The sequence below is a fragment of the Ornithodoros turicata genome, chromosome 3 (genome assembly GCF_037126465.1).
Source record: "Ornithodoros turicata isolate Travis chromosome 3, ASM3712646v1, whole genome shotgun sequence".
Classification (NCBI taxonomy): domain Eukaryota; kingdom Metazoa; phylum Arthropoda; class Arachnida; order Ixodida; family Argasidae; genus Ornithodoros; species Ornithodoros turicata.
This window is the reverse complement of record NC_088203.1, coordinates 94,709,402-94,731,862: the sequence shown is the minus strand read 5'-3', so window position 1 is coordinate 94,731,862 and position 22,461 is coordinate 94,709,402. Positions and strand designations below refer to the sequence as shown.

Below are 22,461 nucleotides of genomic sequence, written 5' to 3'. Positions count from 1 at the left end.
GATACGTGCGCCACCTCCCGCAGCAGAACGCAAGGAGTTTGCCCGAGCTCAACTTTTTCCGACGCACGCAGCAGCCCGCAAGCGGAGAACGAATCGCAGGGCCGCCTTCCGAGCGTGCGCACTAGGTTTGTCTCTGCGAGACTGTTTTCAACATGCAACGTGAGGCAGCGGATTCTGCCGCTCGGCGCCGAAAGCGGGCGAACGAGACGGAGGAAGAGCGAAAGCAGCGCTTCAAAATACGCCGCGGGCGTGCAAGAAGGCTTGTGCCGCTGTTGTGGCTGCGTAGTTAGTAACAGTTTGCGGTAGTTAGGGGTGGGTAGCGGTGGATAGGAGTGGATAGTGGTAGTGGGTGGGTCGACTGAATGCTAAAGCATTTCCGCCCCATTAATTACATTAATCGTCCCTCAGTTTTTTTTTTTTCTTTAACAAATCAATCAAGAAAGAAAACAGAAAAGCCTCTACCTTCCCTTATTCCCCTTCCTCCTCTTCTTGGGTGCCTAGGTATATGGGGTGTTTTTTTGTTCAATAAATCGCTGCTGTGTTTGAGAAAGTGTTTGTCCCTTTTTTGTCTCCGTCTCTCTGGTTTTTCGACGCCAAGCGGCGCCAGCGTAGCATAATGGTTAGTGCACTTTACCGATGACCAAGAGCTGCGTAGTTCCACTCCCGTCGCTGTCTGTTTTTAATGCGTTAGCATTAGAGTCCACGGTACGTCCTCGGTAATCGCGGCGTGGTCTCTCTGTAGCCACGGCGCGGCGCGCATGCGCGGTGTGTGGAGAGGAAAGTAGAAATGGAGAGGGCGCGTGGAGAGCGCGACGCGCGCGGGGGCGCGGGCAACCGTCTTTGCAGCTGTGGTGGTTGAGACGTTCAGACGTGTCTGCGTGGGCGCGCCATGGGCTCTGCGTATGGGAGGCGGCGAAAGAAGGCTGACAGCGAGACGGCGCCTCCAACCTGGAGGAACCTGAATTGGAGGAAGCCCGAAAGGCTCGTCTGACTGGCTGAGGATCTTGTGTCAGTGTTGTGTAAGGGCGTAGGAAGGGTTGTGTACCGTTTGTAAAGGGTCGTTAAAGGAATGTATACTGTTGTGAAGGGGAGTTCCCAAAGGGTTTTCAAGTTTTAATACTAACGCATTTCCGTCGGATCCACCAATGGAATGACCATGATTTCTCTCTCTCGATCTCTATCTCTCTACCTCTCTCTATCTCTATCTCTCTACGACTATCATACAAGGGTCGTCCAAGGTTGACAGAGACTTTTATGTCCTTAAATACAATGGAAAATTTGGGAAGCATCAAACTACGTCAGTTTTTCAAAGCAAACACCATGTGCATCTAGACACCGCTGCCATCGCTGTGGCAGCTTTTTGATGCCTTTGGCGTAGAAAGAAGTAGACTGCTGTCGTAGCCACTGCAGGACATCTTCCTGGAGGGCTTCATCTTTGTGGGGATCTTTAAGGGGCATAAACAAGTGGCAGTCGCTTGGGGCTGAGTCTGTGCTGCAAGGAGCATGGGGCAAAACCTCCCAGCGCATTTCGACCAGGGTTGCTACTATAAAATTCGCCGTGTGAGGCCGGGCATTATCATGAAGAAGAACGACTCTTTCGGACAACATCTCACACCTTTTCTTGCGAAATGCGTTTCGCACGGCACACCTTACCAACGTGGAGTATAGTACTGGGCATTAATCGTGATCTCTTGCTCCAAGAAGTCCGTGTTGATGACACCCCGCATTCCAACAGACCTCCCAGCAGACGGCTACATCTTGTTTTTCTTTGGCGGCGGGGAAGCCTTATGTCGCCATTTCATGTTGCATCTTTTTGTCTCTGGGGTGAAATGACGCATCCATATTTCATCACGTGTGCTGATTGATTGCAAAAAGTCATCCCTCTCGGATTGAAACCGGATCAGCAGCTGCTCAGAGACTGCCATGCGCGCTCCCTTCTGGTCACAAGTGAGGTGTCGGGGAACCCATCTTGCACAAACTTCGCGAAATAGTAAGTGCCCGTGAATGATTGTGTGCACACTACAGAAACTAATATTACGCTTGGCTGCAACGTCCCGAACTGTTACTCGTCGAATCTTGAGGATGGCTTGCGCCTGCGATGTTCACTGGCGTGACTGCAGTCGGATGAAATTGTCGATGCGGTCCATGCATCACCATATCCCGTTCTTCGCCAAACTGTCTGCACCACTCGTACACTCTTCCCCTTGACATATTTTGTTTATATACTGTGCCTGTAATCTTTGCAAAATCTCAGCTGGTTTAACGTTTTTCCTCACAAGGAACTTGATTATGCATCGCTGTTCCACAGCTACAGACACACTGCTCACCGCCATGGTACCTGCGCGCAGCTGCACGTGACGCTGACCCAAGAAGGATTGCACTTCGTCCTCCGAAAGTTATATCAATTACATTTATTCACTGATTTTTCAAGAGCAAAAGTCTCGGTCAACCTTGAAGGACCCTTGTATTTCAAGATAATCTTCCCTTTTCTTAGCTAGCAAAACTACGGGGAACTGACCATTGGCACGATGGAAATTGATGTTCTGAGGCTGGAACACAGAATAATGAAAGAAGGAAGTCACTAAAAAGGTTAGCCAGCTGTAGGATTCGAACCCACATCTTCTGGATTGATGTGGTTTAATAATAATCCAGAAGACGTGGGTTCTATCCATAAGATCCATAATTCATAAGATGTGGGTTCGAGTGCTACAGCTGCCTAACCTTTTCAGTGACTTCCTTCTTTCAACTTTCTGAGCATGGGCCCATTATATGGCCACTGATCGACATTTTTGACTTGCAATGCAGTTCCGCCCATGATCTGGATTCCCAATCAGCTTGTCGGTGCCAGCGTAGAAGCCGATGTGGTATTGGACTGCAACTTGGAATCCCACCCCAAGTCGGTAACCTACTGGACACGCAACAAAGACACAATCTTGCATCAGAACTCAAAGTATTCGGTGAAGACCGTGCCCACGGGAATGTACAAAGTCCAACTGCAACTCGTCATTCGAAGATTGAAGCCGGACGACTTCGGCGAGTACAACTGCGTCGCCAAGAATTCACTCGGCGAGACCGAAGGCACCATCAAGTTGTATGGTCAGTTGGAAGATTTATTTATATATTCTTGCGGTGTTCCTCTATATACAGTGATGCTGTTGTATGGCGCGCAAATATGTGGGGATGAAGTGGGGACGGGAGACGAAGGAATTTTTTTAACTGGTGAAGACCTCACGATAATGACCGGGAGCTAGAGCGCATAGAGTAATAGGATAGGATGCTGACATTGATTAGATCGATAAGATATGTTACCCAACGGAGCGTGTAATTTGTGAGATTGATGATTTGGGCAGATTTCAATTTGCCCCCGCATCATGTTTCTTTTTATGTCAATGTAGAAATGTGGCCCTGTCCAGATCGATCCGCGAGGCTTTTGAGGGCTTCTGGGAGGCGAGTCGTCACTTGGCACATTGCATCAGTCAGATAAACTACAGACAGGATGGGGAAATTAGAGCGATGCATAGAATTTTCTCGTTGTTTGCGTATCTGCAAGAGCAGCTCTACAATACCACTGTTTTTTACAGCATTCCGTGCGTAAGAAGGGTGTTTTGTATTTAAAAAAGCGTTTATTTTTTATTCCGCAGGCTCACCCGAAAGGTGTAATAAGAGTGTTGAAGAAAGTGTGTGCAAAGCCCCAAGTGAAACACTGTTTTAAATAGAACGCATCCCCCAGAAATTGTGTTCTCTGCGGGATATGCCATTTCAAACGGTGCGTTTCTGGAATACACTATATGGAAGGGTCTTTTTAAGACAGTACGTGAGTGTCATACGACAGTACATTTACACCCCAAAGGTGTAAAAAATACTGTGCAACATGTGTGTGTCATCAAGTAAGCGACACAAACATGATTGGCAAAGGAATGAAGGAAACTAAAAATGGAAACCGTACACTTCGTCCATCATTCCTTTCATCCTGATGTTCCTCTTTCGTCAAACATCAAACCGGCAAGTTGACGCCTGCTGTCTGTAAGCAGCAAGACTGCATGGAACAAGCACGCGTAAAGATGTCTGCACGTACATTAGGGCTTTACACCGAGTACTGACACGCACAAAATGACACAGTTTTCCGACTATATTTCCTACCCGTAACAGTGTGACTTCTAAGAACTTATTGTTAACGGAACCCTCCGCTCTAATAAATAATGCCGGCCCTCATAACCACAAACGATCGTTTGATAATTTTAGTCTATCCACAGCTTACCCTTCGCAACTGCTCCTTGACAGGTTTATTTCCGGCACGAACAGGCCAGTATCGACTGAGTCTGAACAAAGCTCTTCACATAACAACCGCAGTATCGAATTTCGAGCTTGAAATCACGGTATTTATTTACTTGGAGCGCGCCCTCTGATGGCTTAACAGAAAAGGCCCGAGTTCGTGAACCGGAGACGCGGCAATCTGAGCTGGCACCGTTAGCTTTCCTTTCAAGAAACTCCTCGACAACATTGATTGCGCTTGGAAACTATTTTGCAACTAAGTGCTATTAAATGGATGTTTCTTAAGTAGCGACCAACAGCTGTCGCCTGCGAGACACTTGAAACGGGGTTTTGTAATCGCGACATTAATTACAGCCAACTTTAATTACTTCCTGCATTATCTAAGGTTCCTGTTGTTGGTTGCGAGGAGGAGAGATTAGGGCCGTGTGAGGCAGGAGGTCCGACTGTGAAGGTGGAAACGCGCTCAAAGCACAGGTGATTCTCTGATAAGAGATTGGAGAATGCGGATGATGTGATAACCGAGGTCCTGATAGCTCTGACTATCTCTTCATCAAATGGCGCGCCCATTGTGTATTTTTTTACTATGCACTTGCTAGATGACAAGCGATGTGTTGAGAGTAAGTCCTGCTTTCACTGCACAATCTTTGAGTTAAGAGATCTTTGAGCTCAGTCAATGATTGACTAGAGTTCTGCCCGGGCGTTGCAGTCTTTGCAACGTCTTCTGACCCTGAATATGTCGGTAACTTTTTTAAATGCCATACAAGGAACAATGGTACACACACACCCCGGCCCATGTAGGCGACAGTACGGAGAAGACAAAAGCGGTGAATAAACTGACTCCGAGATTCGATGGCACGAGAGTGAGGGTTTCTTACATCCATATAACAGTCAACCCTCGATTTATGAACCTTCGGTTTATGAATTCCCTCGTTTTATGAACACTAGCACGAGGAACCAAACTTTTTACATGCATTTTTCCCTCGTTTTATGAACCTCGATATTCGAATAATGAATGGAATTTCTGGAAACCAACTAGGAGGTGCCCAGCGTTTTTGCCCTCAATTTATGAACGGATCGTTCCGAGGCCAACGAAAACCTTCAAAGGGATTATTCGTGGTCTTATGAATGACGGCTGAACAGACAAAACGTTTTCGAGGTATTGCACCCTCGGTTCTTAACCACTCGAAATCCGAACAACAAACGGGTTTTTGCAGAAGTGTTCCTGACCGCAATTGACACAGCGGAAGGCATGGTCCAAAGCAAAATTAAACTATTTAGTATTGCATAATAAACAGAGTGTGAATGCGCTAACATCTGTGTTTTGTGAGACTGATACAGCAGGAGGCATGGTCCAAAGCAAAATTACACAATATATTGCATTGTAAACACAATATCAACTCGGAAGTACTGTTCCATTTGCTCGATAGTACTCACTTAACGGAATTTTCGATTTATGAATCCCTCGACTTATCGTTCCCCGAAAAATCGTTCGATTTTTTGGGGAACCGAGGGTGTTCATAAATCGAGGGTTGACTGTAAACGCTTCCTCTTCTCCAGTTAGAGTTTCGCTCCTTTCTCACTGTTTTTGTGGTACTTCCTATAGGACATGTTCGAAGTACCATTAATGCAATAGGTGATGGCTTTGAGCCTCATTGGGGAACGCACTTCTGTACCCTATGCTGAAGCAAACAGTGAACGTGGCCCCTGGGTATTTAACATGCACTGTTTTCTAAGCATCACGTCACATTCATGTTTGGGGGGGGGGGGGTGATGTAGAGGGAAGGTGTGGACATTCACGTTTGAGCACGAGAACCCCAATAACATGGTGTTCAAACATTCATACCAATAGGTGACGTCGGTCTCAGAATTAAAGTTCTTCCTCGATGTAATGCTTTCAGAGTCTCTTTATGCATGTCATTATACAACGTATGCACAGCGAGGCGTTTTCAATACAACATCCGTGTCCGTGTGCGCTGCAGTGATGCAATGTACAACGAGATAAGTTTGCGCGGAGATATAGCTCGATGGTCCGTGCCGTCTCCGAACGTTTTAAATCTATTGAGAATGAGGTCAGAAAGTTAGAACTGAAACTAAGCAAGCTCCAAATGCCACAGCGAAAGACCATGGCTTGGCATGGGCACCACGTCTTTGTGTTTGCCGTCTGCCATGCTTTTGGTACTTCTTTTTTTATCAGCTTTTTTTATCGCTTTCAATTTTGCAAGTACAGTGCTGGCTTTTGAGTTTGATCTCTGTGAAGTGCAATTACGATGTACGTTGCGACGCTCCAATGCAGAGGGGTGTCGAGTTCAGAAGCCTGTCCAAGAGTGCAACCTAACCCAACCTAACCTAACCTTTATGACGTCAGCTAGTGATAGCGCGCGTTAAGTGATAACACGTTAATCATCATGCAATTGAGCAACAATTACTTCATGTCAGGCAGGAAGCCTGCCTTGCAGATAATCATGCCTGAATGTTAGGACGGAGGTTTTGGTTGGTCTTTAGCTTAATAGCTTTAATACAATTTACTATAGCTGTTAGACGCCGCAACCTTGATTGTGCGCTTGATTGGTGTTCTGCAAACAGTGAACGAAGTCAGGAAAATAATTAAAAATAAACACATGTTCTGGGCAGTATCACGTGATGCGTTCGTTTCGATCCCTCTCTCCAGTTGACTATACGCTGAAAGCGATGACTGACATCACGGCGGGTATCACGTGATGCACTGGTTTCGGTCCTTATCTCCAGTCCTCTTTTCGATGGTGTGAGATGATAGCGCTTGCTTCAGTCTCAGCCCGGTTGCCTTACGGTGAATTACACTGGCCGATCCGGAGCGCATTCGCGTGATTCGCTGGTCATTTCAGACTCACTCGCTCCATCACGGAGCACTCTTTCTTATGATGTCTTCGACTGGTTGGTTCAGAGCGCTCTGGAGCGACGTTTCATCTTCGGTTGGTCGAAACAGAGCACCCTCACTGCGTCCGACTGGTTCATCCGGAGCTCTTTCCTCGAACTCGAAGCGCTCTAGAGTGCTCTCGCCAACGCTGTCGTAGCTCTTGCAAAATCTCGTTGGGTTCCGCGCCATGATGGATCTGCGTCATGATTGGACAATGGAAATTTGAATTTTGACGCGCAGAAGCGGACGTACGACTACCGTAGCAGACGAAAGCAACAGCTCTTATGAAAACGCGTAGAATTATAATGATAATCAACTTTAGAAAGAAACATCTCCCGTGCGACATGTACCGCTTGTACAAAAATACTAAGGTAAGTTGAAGTACAAAGTATTGCAGAAATTTGGGGAGCAATAACCGGGCCAATGGGTAGCGCCAGCGCTAGCTTCCAAATGCGGCGATGGGAAGGGGTGCCTATGACATGGTCGTTGCAATCTAGTAGGTCGTGGTTCCGCCATGCCTGCCATGTTCTGCATTTCGCGTCGTCGTCGTTTTGACTACGAGGGAAACACCGGAAGTCACGTGTGTTAAGGTTTTCTCTCCGCTGCTCTACTCGAACCTGCCGAGTTCGGCCTCTGCTCGATTCCTCCAGCTCGGAGCTGGAGTAAGATGGGGTCTGACCCGCTCCAGCTCGGAGTATCGGAGCGACCAGTCGAAGACAACATTACACTTCCGAGAAACTTCGGATTCGGCCGGAACTCCAACGTAGACTCTCGTCACCTCCGCATCTTACAAGGCCGAGTAATCGAGGCCAAACAGTTTCGCCGGCGCACTGCGACCCGCACAGGTTCTACAGACGCGCATAACGACTTCCGCCGTGCTTGGCTGGAGCGCGATTATTTTCCTCTGGTTCATCTGGAATTTTGTTGCTCAGCGGCACTGAATTGCCCTCCTCATCATCATCCAATGCATGTGTGTGTATGTGTTGTTGCTCTGTAGCGGATTCGTGTGCTCGCTCCAGACTGAGTATTGAAATTCGCCATTGGCGAGCACAACTAATGATGCTGCGCTGTTATAATGGATCGTGATTATAGTGAAGCGGGCACTTCGGCTCAGCTTAGATCAACCAGTGGGGGTAGCGCCTAAACGCAAAACTGCTTTGCCATCCGCCGTGAACAATTACCAGGGACGTGCAAAAACTAAATCGATTTCCGTGCACATTTCCGTGCACCGTGCACACTTTCGCGACAGAATCGCATACGGTGCACGGTACAATGCGTGCTACACGCGTGCGGACTTGGTCGGAGTAACTAGAAGACCTCCACAACTTTTTAAAGGGCTAGGTTTGTGGGGCCGGTTGACGCGACGACAGTCGTCTAGTTGTAATCTGTAACAGCTTTCGGAAGAAAAGAAGAAAAGAGAAAGAAGGGTGAAGAAGTTAGAATATGGCAATGGCCTGTCTGTACAATGGCACTATGGTCTTTACAGCTACGGAATTTAAACGCTTTTGGCATAATGCCCGACGATGCAATCTTTCTTCTTCTCTTTTTTTACTTTACTTTATACATAAGAAGCGAAAGTGATGAATAAGAGAACGAGTCTCGGCCTTGTGAGCTCGGCTTTGTTCAAACCAAAACACAGTTCATTAACTGATGGTCGCCCCTCAAACCGCAACGCTGCTTTTCCCGGAGCGTAACTCACAGCCCAAGACGCGTTGCGTGAGATGCCAAATCTCAGAAAATAACCCCGATACAAACAAGATAACTGCCTCAGGCATGACGGTAAACATACGAGAACCAAGCCGCTAACCATAACCGTACGTTATAGTCAGGAGGTCGCAAAAAAAAAAAGAAAAGGAAAAAGGGAAGAAGAAATGCTCGCGCCGTTATTTTCGTTCTTTCTTACTGGTAATTCACTAGAGACGGTAGATTCAACGAAGACGAAAAACGGAGATAAATCTTGCAGCGCATTAACGTCATAAAGATTACTGGGATACCCATTTTGCTTATACCTGAAGTTGAGGATCTCGTGGGATGGGAGGGGGGTGGAGGTACTTCTAGTTTAGTGAGCACGTGCCTTCGTTAATACGTACCATGCATCACTGAGGGATTACATAGAACACGAGCTGGAAACAACGTCGGAGAGTAAGCAGCTGACGCAACAACAATAAACCTACGCTATGCTGCTATGCCGAGCCAGGCACTTTAATCTTGTCTAACTGATGTAAACTCCGTTCGTAATTAAAATTTCCTAGGGGAGCGGATGCATTCCGCAGAAATATGCGTCGGTGTACGCAAGACTGCGCGCTGTGGTTTATGGTCTCCGCTCCAATTTCAACTAAGAACGTTCGTTTATTTTCCTGTGGTCTTATTGTGAAGGGGTTCATTATTTCATTCCTCGCATCACCACCATCATAGGGTATCGTATCGCTGCTGGCGATGAAACACCCATTCGTCATCTCAAAGTAAAGTAAAGTTGTTGTTTTCCTGTCTCTCTCTTTACGAGGTAGCTGTTTTACGTAGTCGTTCTTTTCTTTTTTTTTTCTTTTTTTCTACGCTCGTTTTTCTCGCCGTCAAGGATTCAAACAAACGATGGATTGTCGGAAGGATGGCATGCAACTGTATTCTCTCACAGTTATTACATCAACATTAAGTTACCACATATTTACTATGATAATAATAATAATAATTGGGTGTTTACGTCGCGAGACAACTGAGATCATGAGCGACGCCACAGCGGTCGGTCTGTGGATTGCTTTTGCCCACCTGAGGGTTCTTTAACGTGCGATGAAAGCTCATCACACGGCACCCCGTATTTACTATGAAATTCTTGGTTTACTATGAAAAACGACAAGTACTACAACGACTTCAGGAGGTCTTACAAACGTTGGTTCTGAAAGATAAGATACATTCTAAGCAAAAAAATATATATATATAATAAACAATAAGAATAAATGTATAAATTAATAAAATAATAAATACCTGGAGAGCAATTGCGACTTCTAGTCTCCTAGATTGCACCCTCGCCCCTGAAGTCCTGCACTGGATATAGTCCCTAAAGTTCACAGACATTTCCATGCATTTAGTTGTGAATGGGAGTGATGCTTTGGCACTGCGTCTTGTCCCGAAAATGACTAAAATTGGTCATTTATTTTCTTACAGTGCAGGACAGCGTGTTGCATGCACGCTGTAAGAAGTAATAAATATTATCTAAGTGATGCGTCACCTTGACTGTGTAGGTTATAATAATAATAATTTAATTTGAAAGGTGCCCATCAACAGGTGGTGGTGGTGTGGTGATAGGGCTTGCCGTTGTCGGCCTCACGTATGTGGGCACGTGTGTGCCCATCAACAACCGTGTGGTCTACCGGATGGTGCACCAACATGATCAAAGTCAGACTAAACATGGCAGAAGCGAAACAAACCCTGAAGAATACAAAGCAAACCAAGGGAAAGTGTAGGAATGCTACTGGTTAATGTGAATGCGCATTAATGTTAAAAAGGGATGACGTAAATGACGAACAAGGCGAAAAAATGTCAACGTCATGGGGGGGGGGGGGGGATATGTTTATTAAGAAAAAAAGAAAAGAAAGGTTAGCCAGGCAAAGATCCGGCTTGCTATGGTCATGGTCATGGTTTTGGCAAAGCGCGTCATAGGTGTGCGATTATGGTGATGATGATGATGATGATGTTACTACAAAATACAGCCCGCCCCCAGCTTTGTGCAGGCTCCTCCAGAGCAATTAGGCGTCTAACGCATGCGTCATAACGGTACAGCGCGGTATAGTCATAACGGCTCTGGACGGTACACGAGGTGAGGCAACAAGGTCGTAGTCAATAGACCTCTACCCCAGAAACGTCATCATGACGTTGGTAGACAGACTGAAACCGAAACAAATCTGAAGGGGAGGGCTGGGTTCCGCGAATGGACACTTGTTCGCTGCCTCCTATTCAAAAGAAAAGTAGGACAGAAGTAGGATCGTAATCCCCTCAAGGCTTTCGGGCACGACCTGGCTCGCCCCCTGTAGTTTCGAGCGTAGTTCAACTATGCCAAATGGGTTGCGCTGTCGAACACTATAACGTCATATGTTTACAAAAAGGGCGAGGTCTATTAGCGGAGAATACAAGTGGAGAGGCAGGAATTGAGAGATACCTTTTATTTTTCTTAAGTCTAAGAATATGTTTCTTATTTGTTATATTTATTTTATTTTATTCTCTTCATTTTATTTTTTCTTAAACCTGCAACCTTAAGCTAGGAAAGGAGAGAGAGAGAGAGCCACTATCCCACAACACCCCAGTGCATATCATCTTCCGCTGTAATCTGTTTTCGTACCTGTGTACGACACTTTGTCTGATAGCGTAGCATTATACGTTTGCGTTGATTGATGCAGCTGCGGATTGTTTTGCGAGTACACACATTCGACAGTACGGATCCTATTGATACGAGCGGCACAGCGTCATGATTGCAATGGTTTAACTATGATAGAATGCCTGTGCTATGGCCCGTGACATGCCTGTCGTCGTCGTCGTCACACTGTCCCCCTTTGGAGGCTTGATCCTCCGGACACGGTCTGGTGACACGAAGTCTGGTGACGCGACGACGGTGATGACGTGAGTGAAGTGAAGCATCTAGTGTAGTGAAGGGGTGACGACAACGTGGAGGGTGAAGACGACGTGAAGGATGGTGGCGACGTGGCACGATGATGGACGCTGTGCTGCTCGCGGAAGGCCAGTGTACCGAGGGCGGGCGCCGAGGCGTCACGGTAAGCCGCTGTCGCGGGCGTCGGTTCTCGTCGGGGCTGGGGCATCTGGTCATCTCGGGTCTAATAGGTCGATCGGCAGGTCGGGGCATGGGGTTGCCGATAGTCACGGCAGCAGAAGTTCCGTCGGGGCGAACCAGCGCCTCCACCAAATGATACGAGCAGCACAGCGTCATGATGGCAATGGTTTAATGACGATAAAATGCCCGTGCTAGGGCCCGTGACATGCCTGTGGTCGTCGTCGTCGTCGTTATAATATGACTTCGTTGACTCCACATGACAACGCGTTGCCTGCAGTATGCCAAGACTCCTGCACTGTCTTCATATGCAACCTCACCTTCTTACACCTTTGTCGTATGGTCCCAACGATTAGATAATCACTCTATAATACTTTAAATAATCACTATAAAGTTATAGTATACGCATAAACCGGAGCGTCGTAAATCTACTATGCATGAACTCACACTACTCATTCATTTGTCATATAATTGATTTACCGTTACTCTTCTTCACTATATCCTGCACATTACTTTAGATGCATTACCTGAATTTGTGAAGTATTTATTACAGTAACTTTTAATATAGCCGATTGTTACTAAGCGGCGTTGTGATTTTACTTTTCTTTTTTTTTCATTTGGTCGCGTACAACGTTGTACACTTTTTTTTTTTTTTTTTTTTTTTGCATTTTCCCCCGTTATGTATTGCTGGATATGGTGTCTCGAGCGATTTATAGATGGAGTTCTAGCTTTGCCATAGCAGTTCGAATATTGCCAGCTATCTGCAGTGACATATCATTCTTGCAGCTTCTGTAACGTTCCTAGCGTCCCATACCAGCAGTTCTGAAGCAACACAAATTTTCTTCCATGCGCCACGTTTCCTTGTGTCATCCCAAATATTGCTCCTGGAACACGTTTTCACCGTTGCACCGTCGCCATGAGAGCGTGAAGTGATAGACATTCTCAGCACGGTCCGTTTGTTTGTCTCGCCCAGTAGTTTTAGCTTTGGACTTTCCTTTCTCAGTGAGCGCAAAAACAAACAAAAACTCTTGTTGTGTTTCTTCAGAGATCCCGGCGAGTTCGTCTTCCACGTCACATTCTCCAGAGGCGTTTCGAGCAAAGTCGGAGAAACTAAGGAACGGACACCTGAGGAACACTTTACCCAGGCCCGAAGACAGAGGTCAGTGATTCTCTGCTTAATGGAAAGTAGACACAGTGGCAACTTTGAAAAGTTCGAAAGCCCTGACCCTTAAGAAGTCAACACTGACAATGTCAAGAGCTGATATGGATGTTGGTGTTGGCGAACAAAATAATAGGGAGAGATTGAATTCATCACACGATAAATTCAGCTACTCCCGTAAACAGACCCCCCCCCCCCCCGCCCAAAAATAAAAAATAAAAACCCGCCGCTTTCGCGATAAATATCGGCCAAGGGCCAAACCACCGGTTAACGTGGCGCACAATGAATAACACAGTCCCCATAGACAGACTCCAACGCACTGCTCCGAATAAATGTCACAAGTGCTGACAAGGCAGCATCCCTCTTGTCAGCTGACCAAGGACCCAGAACTTTTACGAAGTCACAGTTGCGTTTGTCCAGTCGGTCGAGAGCAGATTTCATGGTGGCCCTTTGAGATGTGTATCTAGAGTAGCGCACGAGAATGTGCTGAGTGTCCTCCGCCGTTGCACAAGGTATACAGTTCGCTGAATCAGCCTTACCAGTTTTATGGACGAATTGGCGCCCGTATGGCACGTTCAGACAGAACCTGCGCAAGAGCGTCTGGATAGACCGAGGTAACGTGGACGGAACTCTAAATTTCGGTTCCGGGTCTACTAGATGGAGTAACGAGGAATTCCCGTCGCCTTGTAGCCATTGCTGTCTAGTCATAATCTGTGTAAGAGACCTCAATATGTCTTGCACATCTGCTTTGGCGTATAGCACTAGATGCTTTGATGAGGACAGATGTGCTAGGGCCGCTACTTCATCAGGCTCTTCATTCCCCCGTATGCCTATGTCCAGGAGTCCCATTGAACTATGATGTCATGGCAGCATTCCTGAATTGCATGTACAGAGTCAGGATGTCGTGGACTGCATGTACCATACACCCATTACGTAGGAATGATATTGTAGTCCAGCCTTTGAATCACTATACCCATTGCGCTGCAGACGGATATGCAACCACGTATTGAAGAGCGAGTAGTATGGCGACTGGTCCTGCCGTTGTTGAGGATGCTTTGTGGGCGGCCGTGTCATTGCTTCCCTGTTGTGTTCGGCGATAACAAAGCCAGATGCAGACCCAACTACTGTCGCTGATCCATCGGTGAAAATAGCTGTCCCGTTGTGGTTATTTTCCATCCTGGATGTCAAGAGCTAATTCTCTTCCAATGCTCGGGATAGATTTTGTTGATATGAAACGTAAGTTCTTCGTTCTTGTTCCGCTGATTATTCATAGAGAACATTCGCCTTGTTCTTGGGATTCGGTGTAGAGCGCATCAGAATGTACAGGCGCTCTCAAAGCTTGCCGACCTATCCCTTTGACTGACCTTGTAGATTGCTAGCTTGGTATAGCTCACTTTCGTCCTTCACGCAAATGAAAATAAAATGTGGAGTTTGGCTCTTAAGCGTCCCTACAACGATTCACAGCGCATTATCAACCTCGTATGATGGTGTCACAGCAGAGAAATATGTGTATTCGCATTGTACCACCACCTACTCGAGAATTCTTGCTGCTTGATATGAACACTAACAACTTTCTTCATGAGGTTGAGAAGGTTAGCAAACGGCAAGTTTAAATCAGGGCACAATGCACGGCTGGTCTCTCCATATTTGGCTAGTTCATCAGCACGTTCATTATACCATGCAGTCGACTGTCTTATCCATCCAATGCACACACCAGAGATCCTGTCTACGGAGTTATTTTTTATTTTATTTTTTTGTGAATTTGGTCTACTTTCACCTTCGTTGCTATATTACTTGACTGCAAGCTTTTCCATTTCTAATGAATCCCTGTCACCATCCCTCTTTCTAGCTTTGCCTGGCACTTATTATGCTGTGTAGCAAGCGAATGAATCCCTTGAGAATATTAACTTCGTTGATAATGATGACCTTTAAGTGTTTCGTACCGTGTATTTTTCGTCCAGTAATTTTGTATGACGGCTATAATTGCAAGGCACTAGCCCAGCATGACCATTCTCATCTGCTAAAGCGCGATTTGATATTATTTAGGCGCGATGACCAAAAAGACGCACTACTGAACATGCGGAGCCACTCATTACTACAAACGTTCTGTATGCCATGCATGCGCTCGTTTTGTGGCCAACCAGCTTTAGCTATATAGAGAAGTTTCGCATTGAAAATACAAGCATATTCCAGCTTTCCGGCTGCATTGATTTTCATATTCTGATAATATTGCCGTGCAATACTTGTGAGCCATTTGCAACTACATAACTGCCGCTTGCTTGAACGATTATCGGCATCAAGTCGACGCCAATTAAGATGCTGATGTTGATAAAAATAACAATGCTGATGTGCATGCTGATAACATACACTATATCATACAGCACATGACACATAATGACAAAGAACCACTGATAAAGAACAACTATACTACAAGTTTTGATTGTATACCTTGGTGTCATTGACAGTTTTTTACCAACCTTTCTGCATAAAATCCCAGTTGCGTAATGCAGTGTCCTGTGATTGAGTACAACACCTATACTACATGGAAAGCGATGGCTATTAGCGATGGCATAGAAGTCCCGATAGGCATCTTATCTCTCTTATCGTGGTTGCATCCTTGTTATCTTGCCTTTTCTGCTGTGGCAGTAGAATGTGACTGTCTCGTTACACTTTTCCATCAGAGCTCGTTAACAGATACCATCCTGATCGCTTTCCTCATCATGGAGTTCGTCCGACAGCTTGCCATCGTCTATGCGGCTTTACGAACACCTATACCTCACAGTCGCTCACCCTAAAGCGTGCTCCACCACAAACGCAGCATGCATGTGGGGAAGCTCACTTTACAACCAACGCTTTTACTCTTTTTCTCACAACATTGAAAAAATGGCACTGAAGCTTCTTCTCAGATGAGAAAACCGTAAAACAGTAACCTGGAATCACTGCACATGTACTCCGCCAATGTTTGACCCCAAACTCACGCACCAAAAAAATTAATGTAGGCCAACAGCTCCATCATTGAATATGTGGATTCAACAATCAGCTTCATTATTACGTCATGCGGACAGGAAACAGACTAATGGCAAATTTGGGTCCACATTGGGGCCGTTCAGTTTGCTCCTGAGACAAGAGGCAGTTTTGTCATGTCCTGTTGTAAAAACTTGTGTTCATGGGTGCGCGTGTGGGTGGGGGGGGGGGGTATATTAATTAGAACAAAGGGGGGAAAAGAAGGAGGAAAGGTCAGCTAAACAACATGTCGGCATGCGGGATTTTATTACGGGTTTTTGGATTGCCACGCGGATGTCTTTTCGGACCTTCAGGCATCGTAACGGCATGCCGACTCTGGTCATGAAGCAACCACCTGGAACCACGAAGTAACCTGTAATGACGGTGCAATATTCTCCTGCGTCGCTTTGCTTGTTGCGGATATAGGTATTCGTGTTCCGCGTAAGAGGGGATACCACCTATTAGGTGAGTGTATGACCAAGAAATAACTAGACGATTCAAGCTTTACTTGGACAAAATTAATAGACAACATGGTACAAAAATATGTCTCTGCCGCTCATTTGAATAATAGGGTTATATGCTATACCTGGATGACTGCCAGATGTTTAAAAAAACAAAAAGAAAACGTAAGAATGTAAAAAAAACGTAAAAAGTGAGCAAACGTTAATCGCCATGAGGTCGTGGCTTTCTAACCCAGTTTCTCAACGTGGTTTTTAATATACTCCAGTCTTAAATAGGACACGCATCAATACCTGTCAGCTTTACCTTGCAAAAAATGCAGGAAAAAGTGTGCACATGTGGTCGGTTATTGCAATTACATTTCGTAATTCTACAATGTACTTGAATAAAGTACCAATTTCGGCCCGTTGGTCAAACATGATAAACACATGTGTGTCCGTTCAGTTTCGTTCTTAGCGTTTTTAGCACTGGTTTTAGCGATTTTATCTACAATGTAATTCCTGTTTAGTACGTAATGTAATTCATGTACGTGATAGTGGTATTAAAAGCTGTTAATAGAGGCGCTATGGGAGAAGAACCACCGAATACTCTTCAGTTGATCAAGAAGTGAAGCAACGAACGGCCTCAGGCCGAGAGAGAATCTCTTCACTCTAGCATTGGTGTTCCAAAACAAGCTGCGAGCCTTTCATAGCGACCCTTAGTAGTTAAATGTCTGCCACGTGCTTGTATAACTCAGAATGGGGCGAATATGGTCTTCATGCTTGCTGCGGCTATCTCTTAGCACAGTCTTTCATAGAGACAATCGAAGTGTACATTTCTTGCCCGGATACTTCAGTTAAGCCAACCCTGTTTGATTCCCCCACAGATCCAACAACACGGCCAGAAGAAGTATCTGAAGTGTCCGGGTCTCACGGTCAGAGGCCTCCTTACACTCCAGCAGTTATCAAACTGGACGGTGAGTACTGGCAGTTATCATTATCTCTGTTTGCCAAATACAAAAGGCCCTTTGTGTTTCTTTTCCCCAGAGATCATCGTGATAAATATTTACTGTAAGGATGTCAACCGGCCGCATGTACGTTTATGCTGATAATGGTGGTAGTCTTGCACTCTTGTCGCCATTTGATGCTTGTCTAGTGGACTAGAACTGGAGTAATACTTCAGCTATGGCACAATGAGGCTATTAGCAATATACGACCCTACAACAAACACACAAAACACATGATATCAGGATGTATCTTTCTTTGATTAAACGATATCATGTCTTACACACTACAGCTGCATATAACCTATGGTTCAAATTGTTTCCGTTCTCCTGCACGTTAACTTCCTGTTTTACTTAACTGCACGTTGCCTAATTACACCACATTACTCCACACTAAACTATATCTTTTTGCACCTAACTTAACCCTACCTAACCCTACCTAACCCCACCTATCCCTACCTAGTCCTACCTAGCCCTGCCTACCCCTGCCTACCCCTGCCTAACCTATCCTTGCTCGACTAACTTTCTTCTCACAATAGTAACCCCGTTTAACTTCTTCCTCTCTGCAGAAGCGCACACGAGTCGCAGCAGCGGTACTACATCACTGACTGCCCTATCTTACTACTTACTAATTGCCGCAGCATCCCAAGTGATACTAACCTTCCTCTCGACGTGACCTGCGACGCGCGCAACACTGGGAACGCAACATCGAGTGAACTGACTGTGGTAGTGGCGATAATTGTGACAGTTGTGACTGCGTGTGCTCTGCGCCCTCGGACACTTCAGCACCAGATGACCTTGTGAGGTGTGCGACGTCAAGACTTCTTCACGAACTCTCGTGCAGACGAAAGGAAAGAAAAAATATGTCCATGTCTGCTTTAATTTCACACTAATGACGATAAACTTGCTCAAAGAAAGTGCAACGTGACAGTGCGAAGCACGGTATTTGGTTTGCAAACGTTTGGGCCGTTTAATTTAAGGCGCACCAACCTTCGAGGAATGCTTACTGACTAATGGGCGTGCGGTTGGTCAAATTGTACCTTCTGTCGCGTTTATCTTAAAAGCGAAGAGATACTTAGTGGTCACACAATTGATGTTACAATCGAATATCCATCGCTATTTTTACATGGATTTTAATGGGTTTATTATGTCACGAAAGACCTTCCGGACACCAAAACCTACACATGGCCGCCTCACGCTACCTGAAAACAGTGTTTGCAGTAAGAGCACGTCCAGAGGTACTGATTAATGTGAACCGGTAACTTTTTTTTTCGTTGACGAGAATACTTGCTTCCGTTTCGAAACTTATGACACTGAGTTTGCTTGCGGAAGCAGTTATATTTTTTTATAACATGCATTGTGGACTTGTTCTTTTCAGTATAAAACGAGAATACACATCTATGCTATGGAAATCTTGTATTCGGAACCTTATATGAATCTTTTTGCACATAATGGTCAGAATACGAAACGTAACTTTTAAGAGAACAAAAATCTGACTCAGCATGAAGCCACACTCTCATTGGTTTACGCTTGTAGTCTTGTTCAGGGAATCATGCTCTTCCTCTTTGGATCCTGATCGGGAGCACACCTAGTATCTGAACTCGCTGTCTTACAAGCACGACACTGAGTCGCACCGCATTTCTAGTCGAGTTGGTGCGTAGAAAATGATGTCACAATTTAGAGGTACACGTGATGAACAAGTTGGAACGCGTTCTTACGTCACTGAAAAAGTAATCTTAACCTAGAAATGCTTATTGCTTACTGGCACTGTGATTCGAGTGCCTGCTAAATAACAAGTCACTTTGCTTTGGTGTCTCTGCTATCACAACAAGAGACCGTCCCGTATTAGTAAGTTTGAACCGCTGAGTATTCACAGGTGTTTCCATACTACCGAGACATTACGTCAAATGATGATATGCCGCAGTGGCATTGGTGTGAACTGCTGTAATTCGCTACTCAGCACATAGTACTCAAATAGACAGCATATTTTTAACATATTTATGGAAATGCGCATGGGAAGATATACTTCATTAAACCAAGCGTAATCAATACCGTAGTGACTTCTGGTGGCAAAAAAATCTTAAGGCTCACGTAATAGTTATAAAAATAGTTCAGAGTAGACTTCCTTGAGACTGAGATACATATTAAATTCGTGCGCCGATATGAAATAATGTGTATAATTTTACGAACTGTATTATGGGTAATTATAGAGCCACACACGCACTTGACTGTGTTGTCTGACACCCACAAAAGCTGTTTTATTTCTGTGAAGGTAAAAAACCTGACTGCTACAAGCATATTCACGTAGTTTCGTTTGTACATTGCATTTTCTACCCTCACCCATTTCCTTGTGAATCGCTCCGAAATCGTTCTGTTCTCGAGGTTTTTAGAGCTTTTCTAAGGGTTACACGAGACTATTACAGATTACAGTGCCAAATAATAGACGTCGCGCGTAAACACATAGAGGCAGACTGAACTCAAGCTCTCTTGGCCCAACAGAACATTCTTATAAAGAAACTTAGTCTGCAAACTCAATATGTGTCCCCGCAGACCTTTTGTCCTTTTGATCAAACCGTCGCTTTGTGCGATGTCCTCTTCTCTGTATAACGTTGCCCATTGCGTCATGTTGAACCCTTTGCGTGCTGGTACACATAAAATTTCATTCGCTGTACTGATTCGGCTGTTTATTGTTTATTGAAATCTGCTCCGGAACGACGAAGGCTTGAGACGGGCATGCTTTTACAGAGGAGCTTACATCACGTTAAATGTCGTACCTCGGAGAAAACGACTTCAGTTGGATTCACACATCCGTTGCCGGAGACCCGTTGCGGCGTTCGCGAGGCGTTTTTCAGCCGCATTTCGAGGGGATGGTAGTCGTGTAGGTGGATAAGATGTACGCCGAGACGCCAAGACGTACACCGCCACCGCCTTATTGAAAATCGGCTGGGAGGCGTCTCGGACGTCGCAGCAACGCCTCAATGAACGCACGTGTGAATCCAGATTTATAGGGTTATTGACTGCTGCGTCAATGCTGCCCTTTGCTGTTCTGTCCATGGCCGCGCTTTTCTAATGCTTGATTACTCTGTCCAGCCCGAAGTAACGATAGCTAAGAATGGCATCAGTCGGCATGCCAATGCGACTCAATACTGACTTGCTGCCTTTGCCAGTGTAAATACAGCGAAACTGTACTAGAGTGAACAAGTGCGACTGCAGAGCCACAGCGGGCGATGCAAGCGTTACAAACTGTAGCGAACAATATCGAACATATGATTACCGTCTAGAAGGAATCTTATAGCGTCTCTCTAGAATCCATGCCGTTTCACCAGCACTGAAAAGCGTGGACTGTTCTGTAGGTGCCAATGTTTCTGGCACTGTCATACTCTTGCATATTATGTATACTGATCATCATTTTCAAGATGTGCATACTTAATGGGTAAGTCTTTCTGCTGCGAGTGTTATAAAGAACGCGCACATTGCATCCTTGAATCAAGTGCCAAACATGTGTCATATGAGAGAATAAAAGCTTCATCTTTTATGCATATCTCGTGTGTTGGATTTCCTACCATAAAAAAAAAGCAGAAGAAAAGAAGAAACGCGATTTCGTGATGCAATTATCAATGTTTTATTGTACTACGACGAGAAACAATTGGTGTTGTACAGAAGCTATACAGCAACGATTAAATATGAAGACTGGCTAAGGATCGTCCAACCACCCTACGAGAACGCTTATTAAGATGTAAAATACAGTATTTCAAAAAATTAAAGGATAACTGACGATTTAGTCGTGCATACCTCGTGTGCACATAACGCCCTCTCCCATCCATTATTTTCTTCGAACAACTTTCCGCTCCTCTGCTAACCTACACTTTCGAATCAATGTCGTTTGTCACGTATCTTGCCTTAAGCAACCGTCTGCTAAATGAGTGTCATCACTCCTTTCTTTTTCCCTTGGGTGTCTCTTGGTAATGATGTAAACAGCTTGCCTGCGTTGACGGTCGATGACTCACCAGCACAGGTGCGAGCTAGTTCAGTCTATGAGAGAGTAAAAAAAGTCAACCTAACACGTCATAAAGGTACCCATGTGATGAAGGTACCCATGAAGGTACCCCGTCATGATGGTACCCATGAAGGTACCCCGTCATGAAGGTACCCATAAAGGTACCCACGTCATAAAGGTACCCAAAGGTACCCTTTGTGACGAAAGAAACTTACAAGATTCAATCGTGATTCTCTCTAAGAGGGAGCTCAGAGGAGCACGATATCATTCAGGGTATCCTGCTTTGCACTTTGCGAGCTGTTTTTTCCTTCTTCTTTTTTTGCCTCCGCGCCATTATACTCGCAGCAGGTGCCTTAGAATGTGTTCAATGTTCTCAAGTTGACGACAGTTCGTGCAAATTGCGTCATCCACGGAGCCTCCTTTGTGAGCAGCAAGTTGGTGAGCGCTGGTGATTGCGTACTGTCCGTCGCAGTGCTGAACGGAAGGCTCGCCGCACGGTCTTCGCTGCCACCTTGTTGAAGCTCGACGAATACAGAAACTCATACACCGTCACTTGGTCAAACTTGCCGCTGCTCGCTGACGCCGTTTTGCAACCTCTCTGTCTCCGCGCACACCGCTATCAAAAATATGGAACCTGATTAAGGGGCTTTCGACACCTGTGGCCCAGCGGCACCTGTTTCAAGCCCTTGCAATTGCCACCGCAGGTTCAGAACGCCAGGTTGTGAACGACCGTTGTGCCCTCCTCACCACAAGGACCTGGACTGCCATACCACTGTCAGCGGGTTCGTCGGCTCTTGCTATCGCGGCTGTCCTGGACACTTCGCAAGATACCTCTCTGGACGATTCCTCCTCCATCCACGAGTTAGACACTGCGCTTCGGATATCCCCCTCTCATACTTTTCCTGGGCGTAATAGCATTTCC

General features: G+C 45.6%; 1 protein-coding gene across 4 annotated transcripts in view; it reads left to right on the top strand.

Moving 5' to 3' along the window:
* LOC135388862 (lachesin-like) overlaps positions 1-21,081 on the top strand; it is a 200,255-nt gene extending 179,174 nt beyond the window's left edge. For all 4 annotated transcript variants that reach the window (XM_064618712.1, XM_064618708.1, XM_064618710.1 and 1 more), the window contains exons 6-9: positions 2,806-3,096; positions 12,985-13,098; positions 17,426-17,515; positions 18,112-21,081. In XM_064618712.1, coding sequence (XP_064474782.1) covers positions 2,806-3,096; positions 12,985-13,098; positions 17,426-17,515; positions 18,112-18,218 — 602 coding nt within the window. In that variant the 3' untranslated portion in view covers positions 18,219-21,081. The remainder of the gene's footprint in view (positions 1-2,805; positions 3,097-12,984; positions 13,099-17,425; positions 17,516-18,111) is intronic.
* Positions 21,082-22,461: the final 1,380 nt, after the last annotated feature.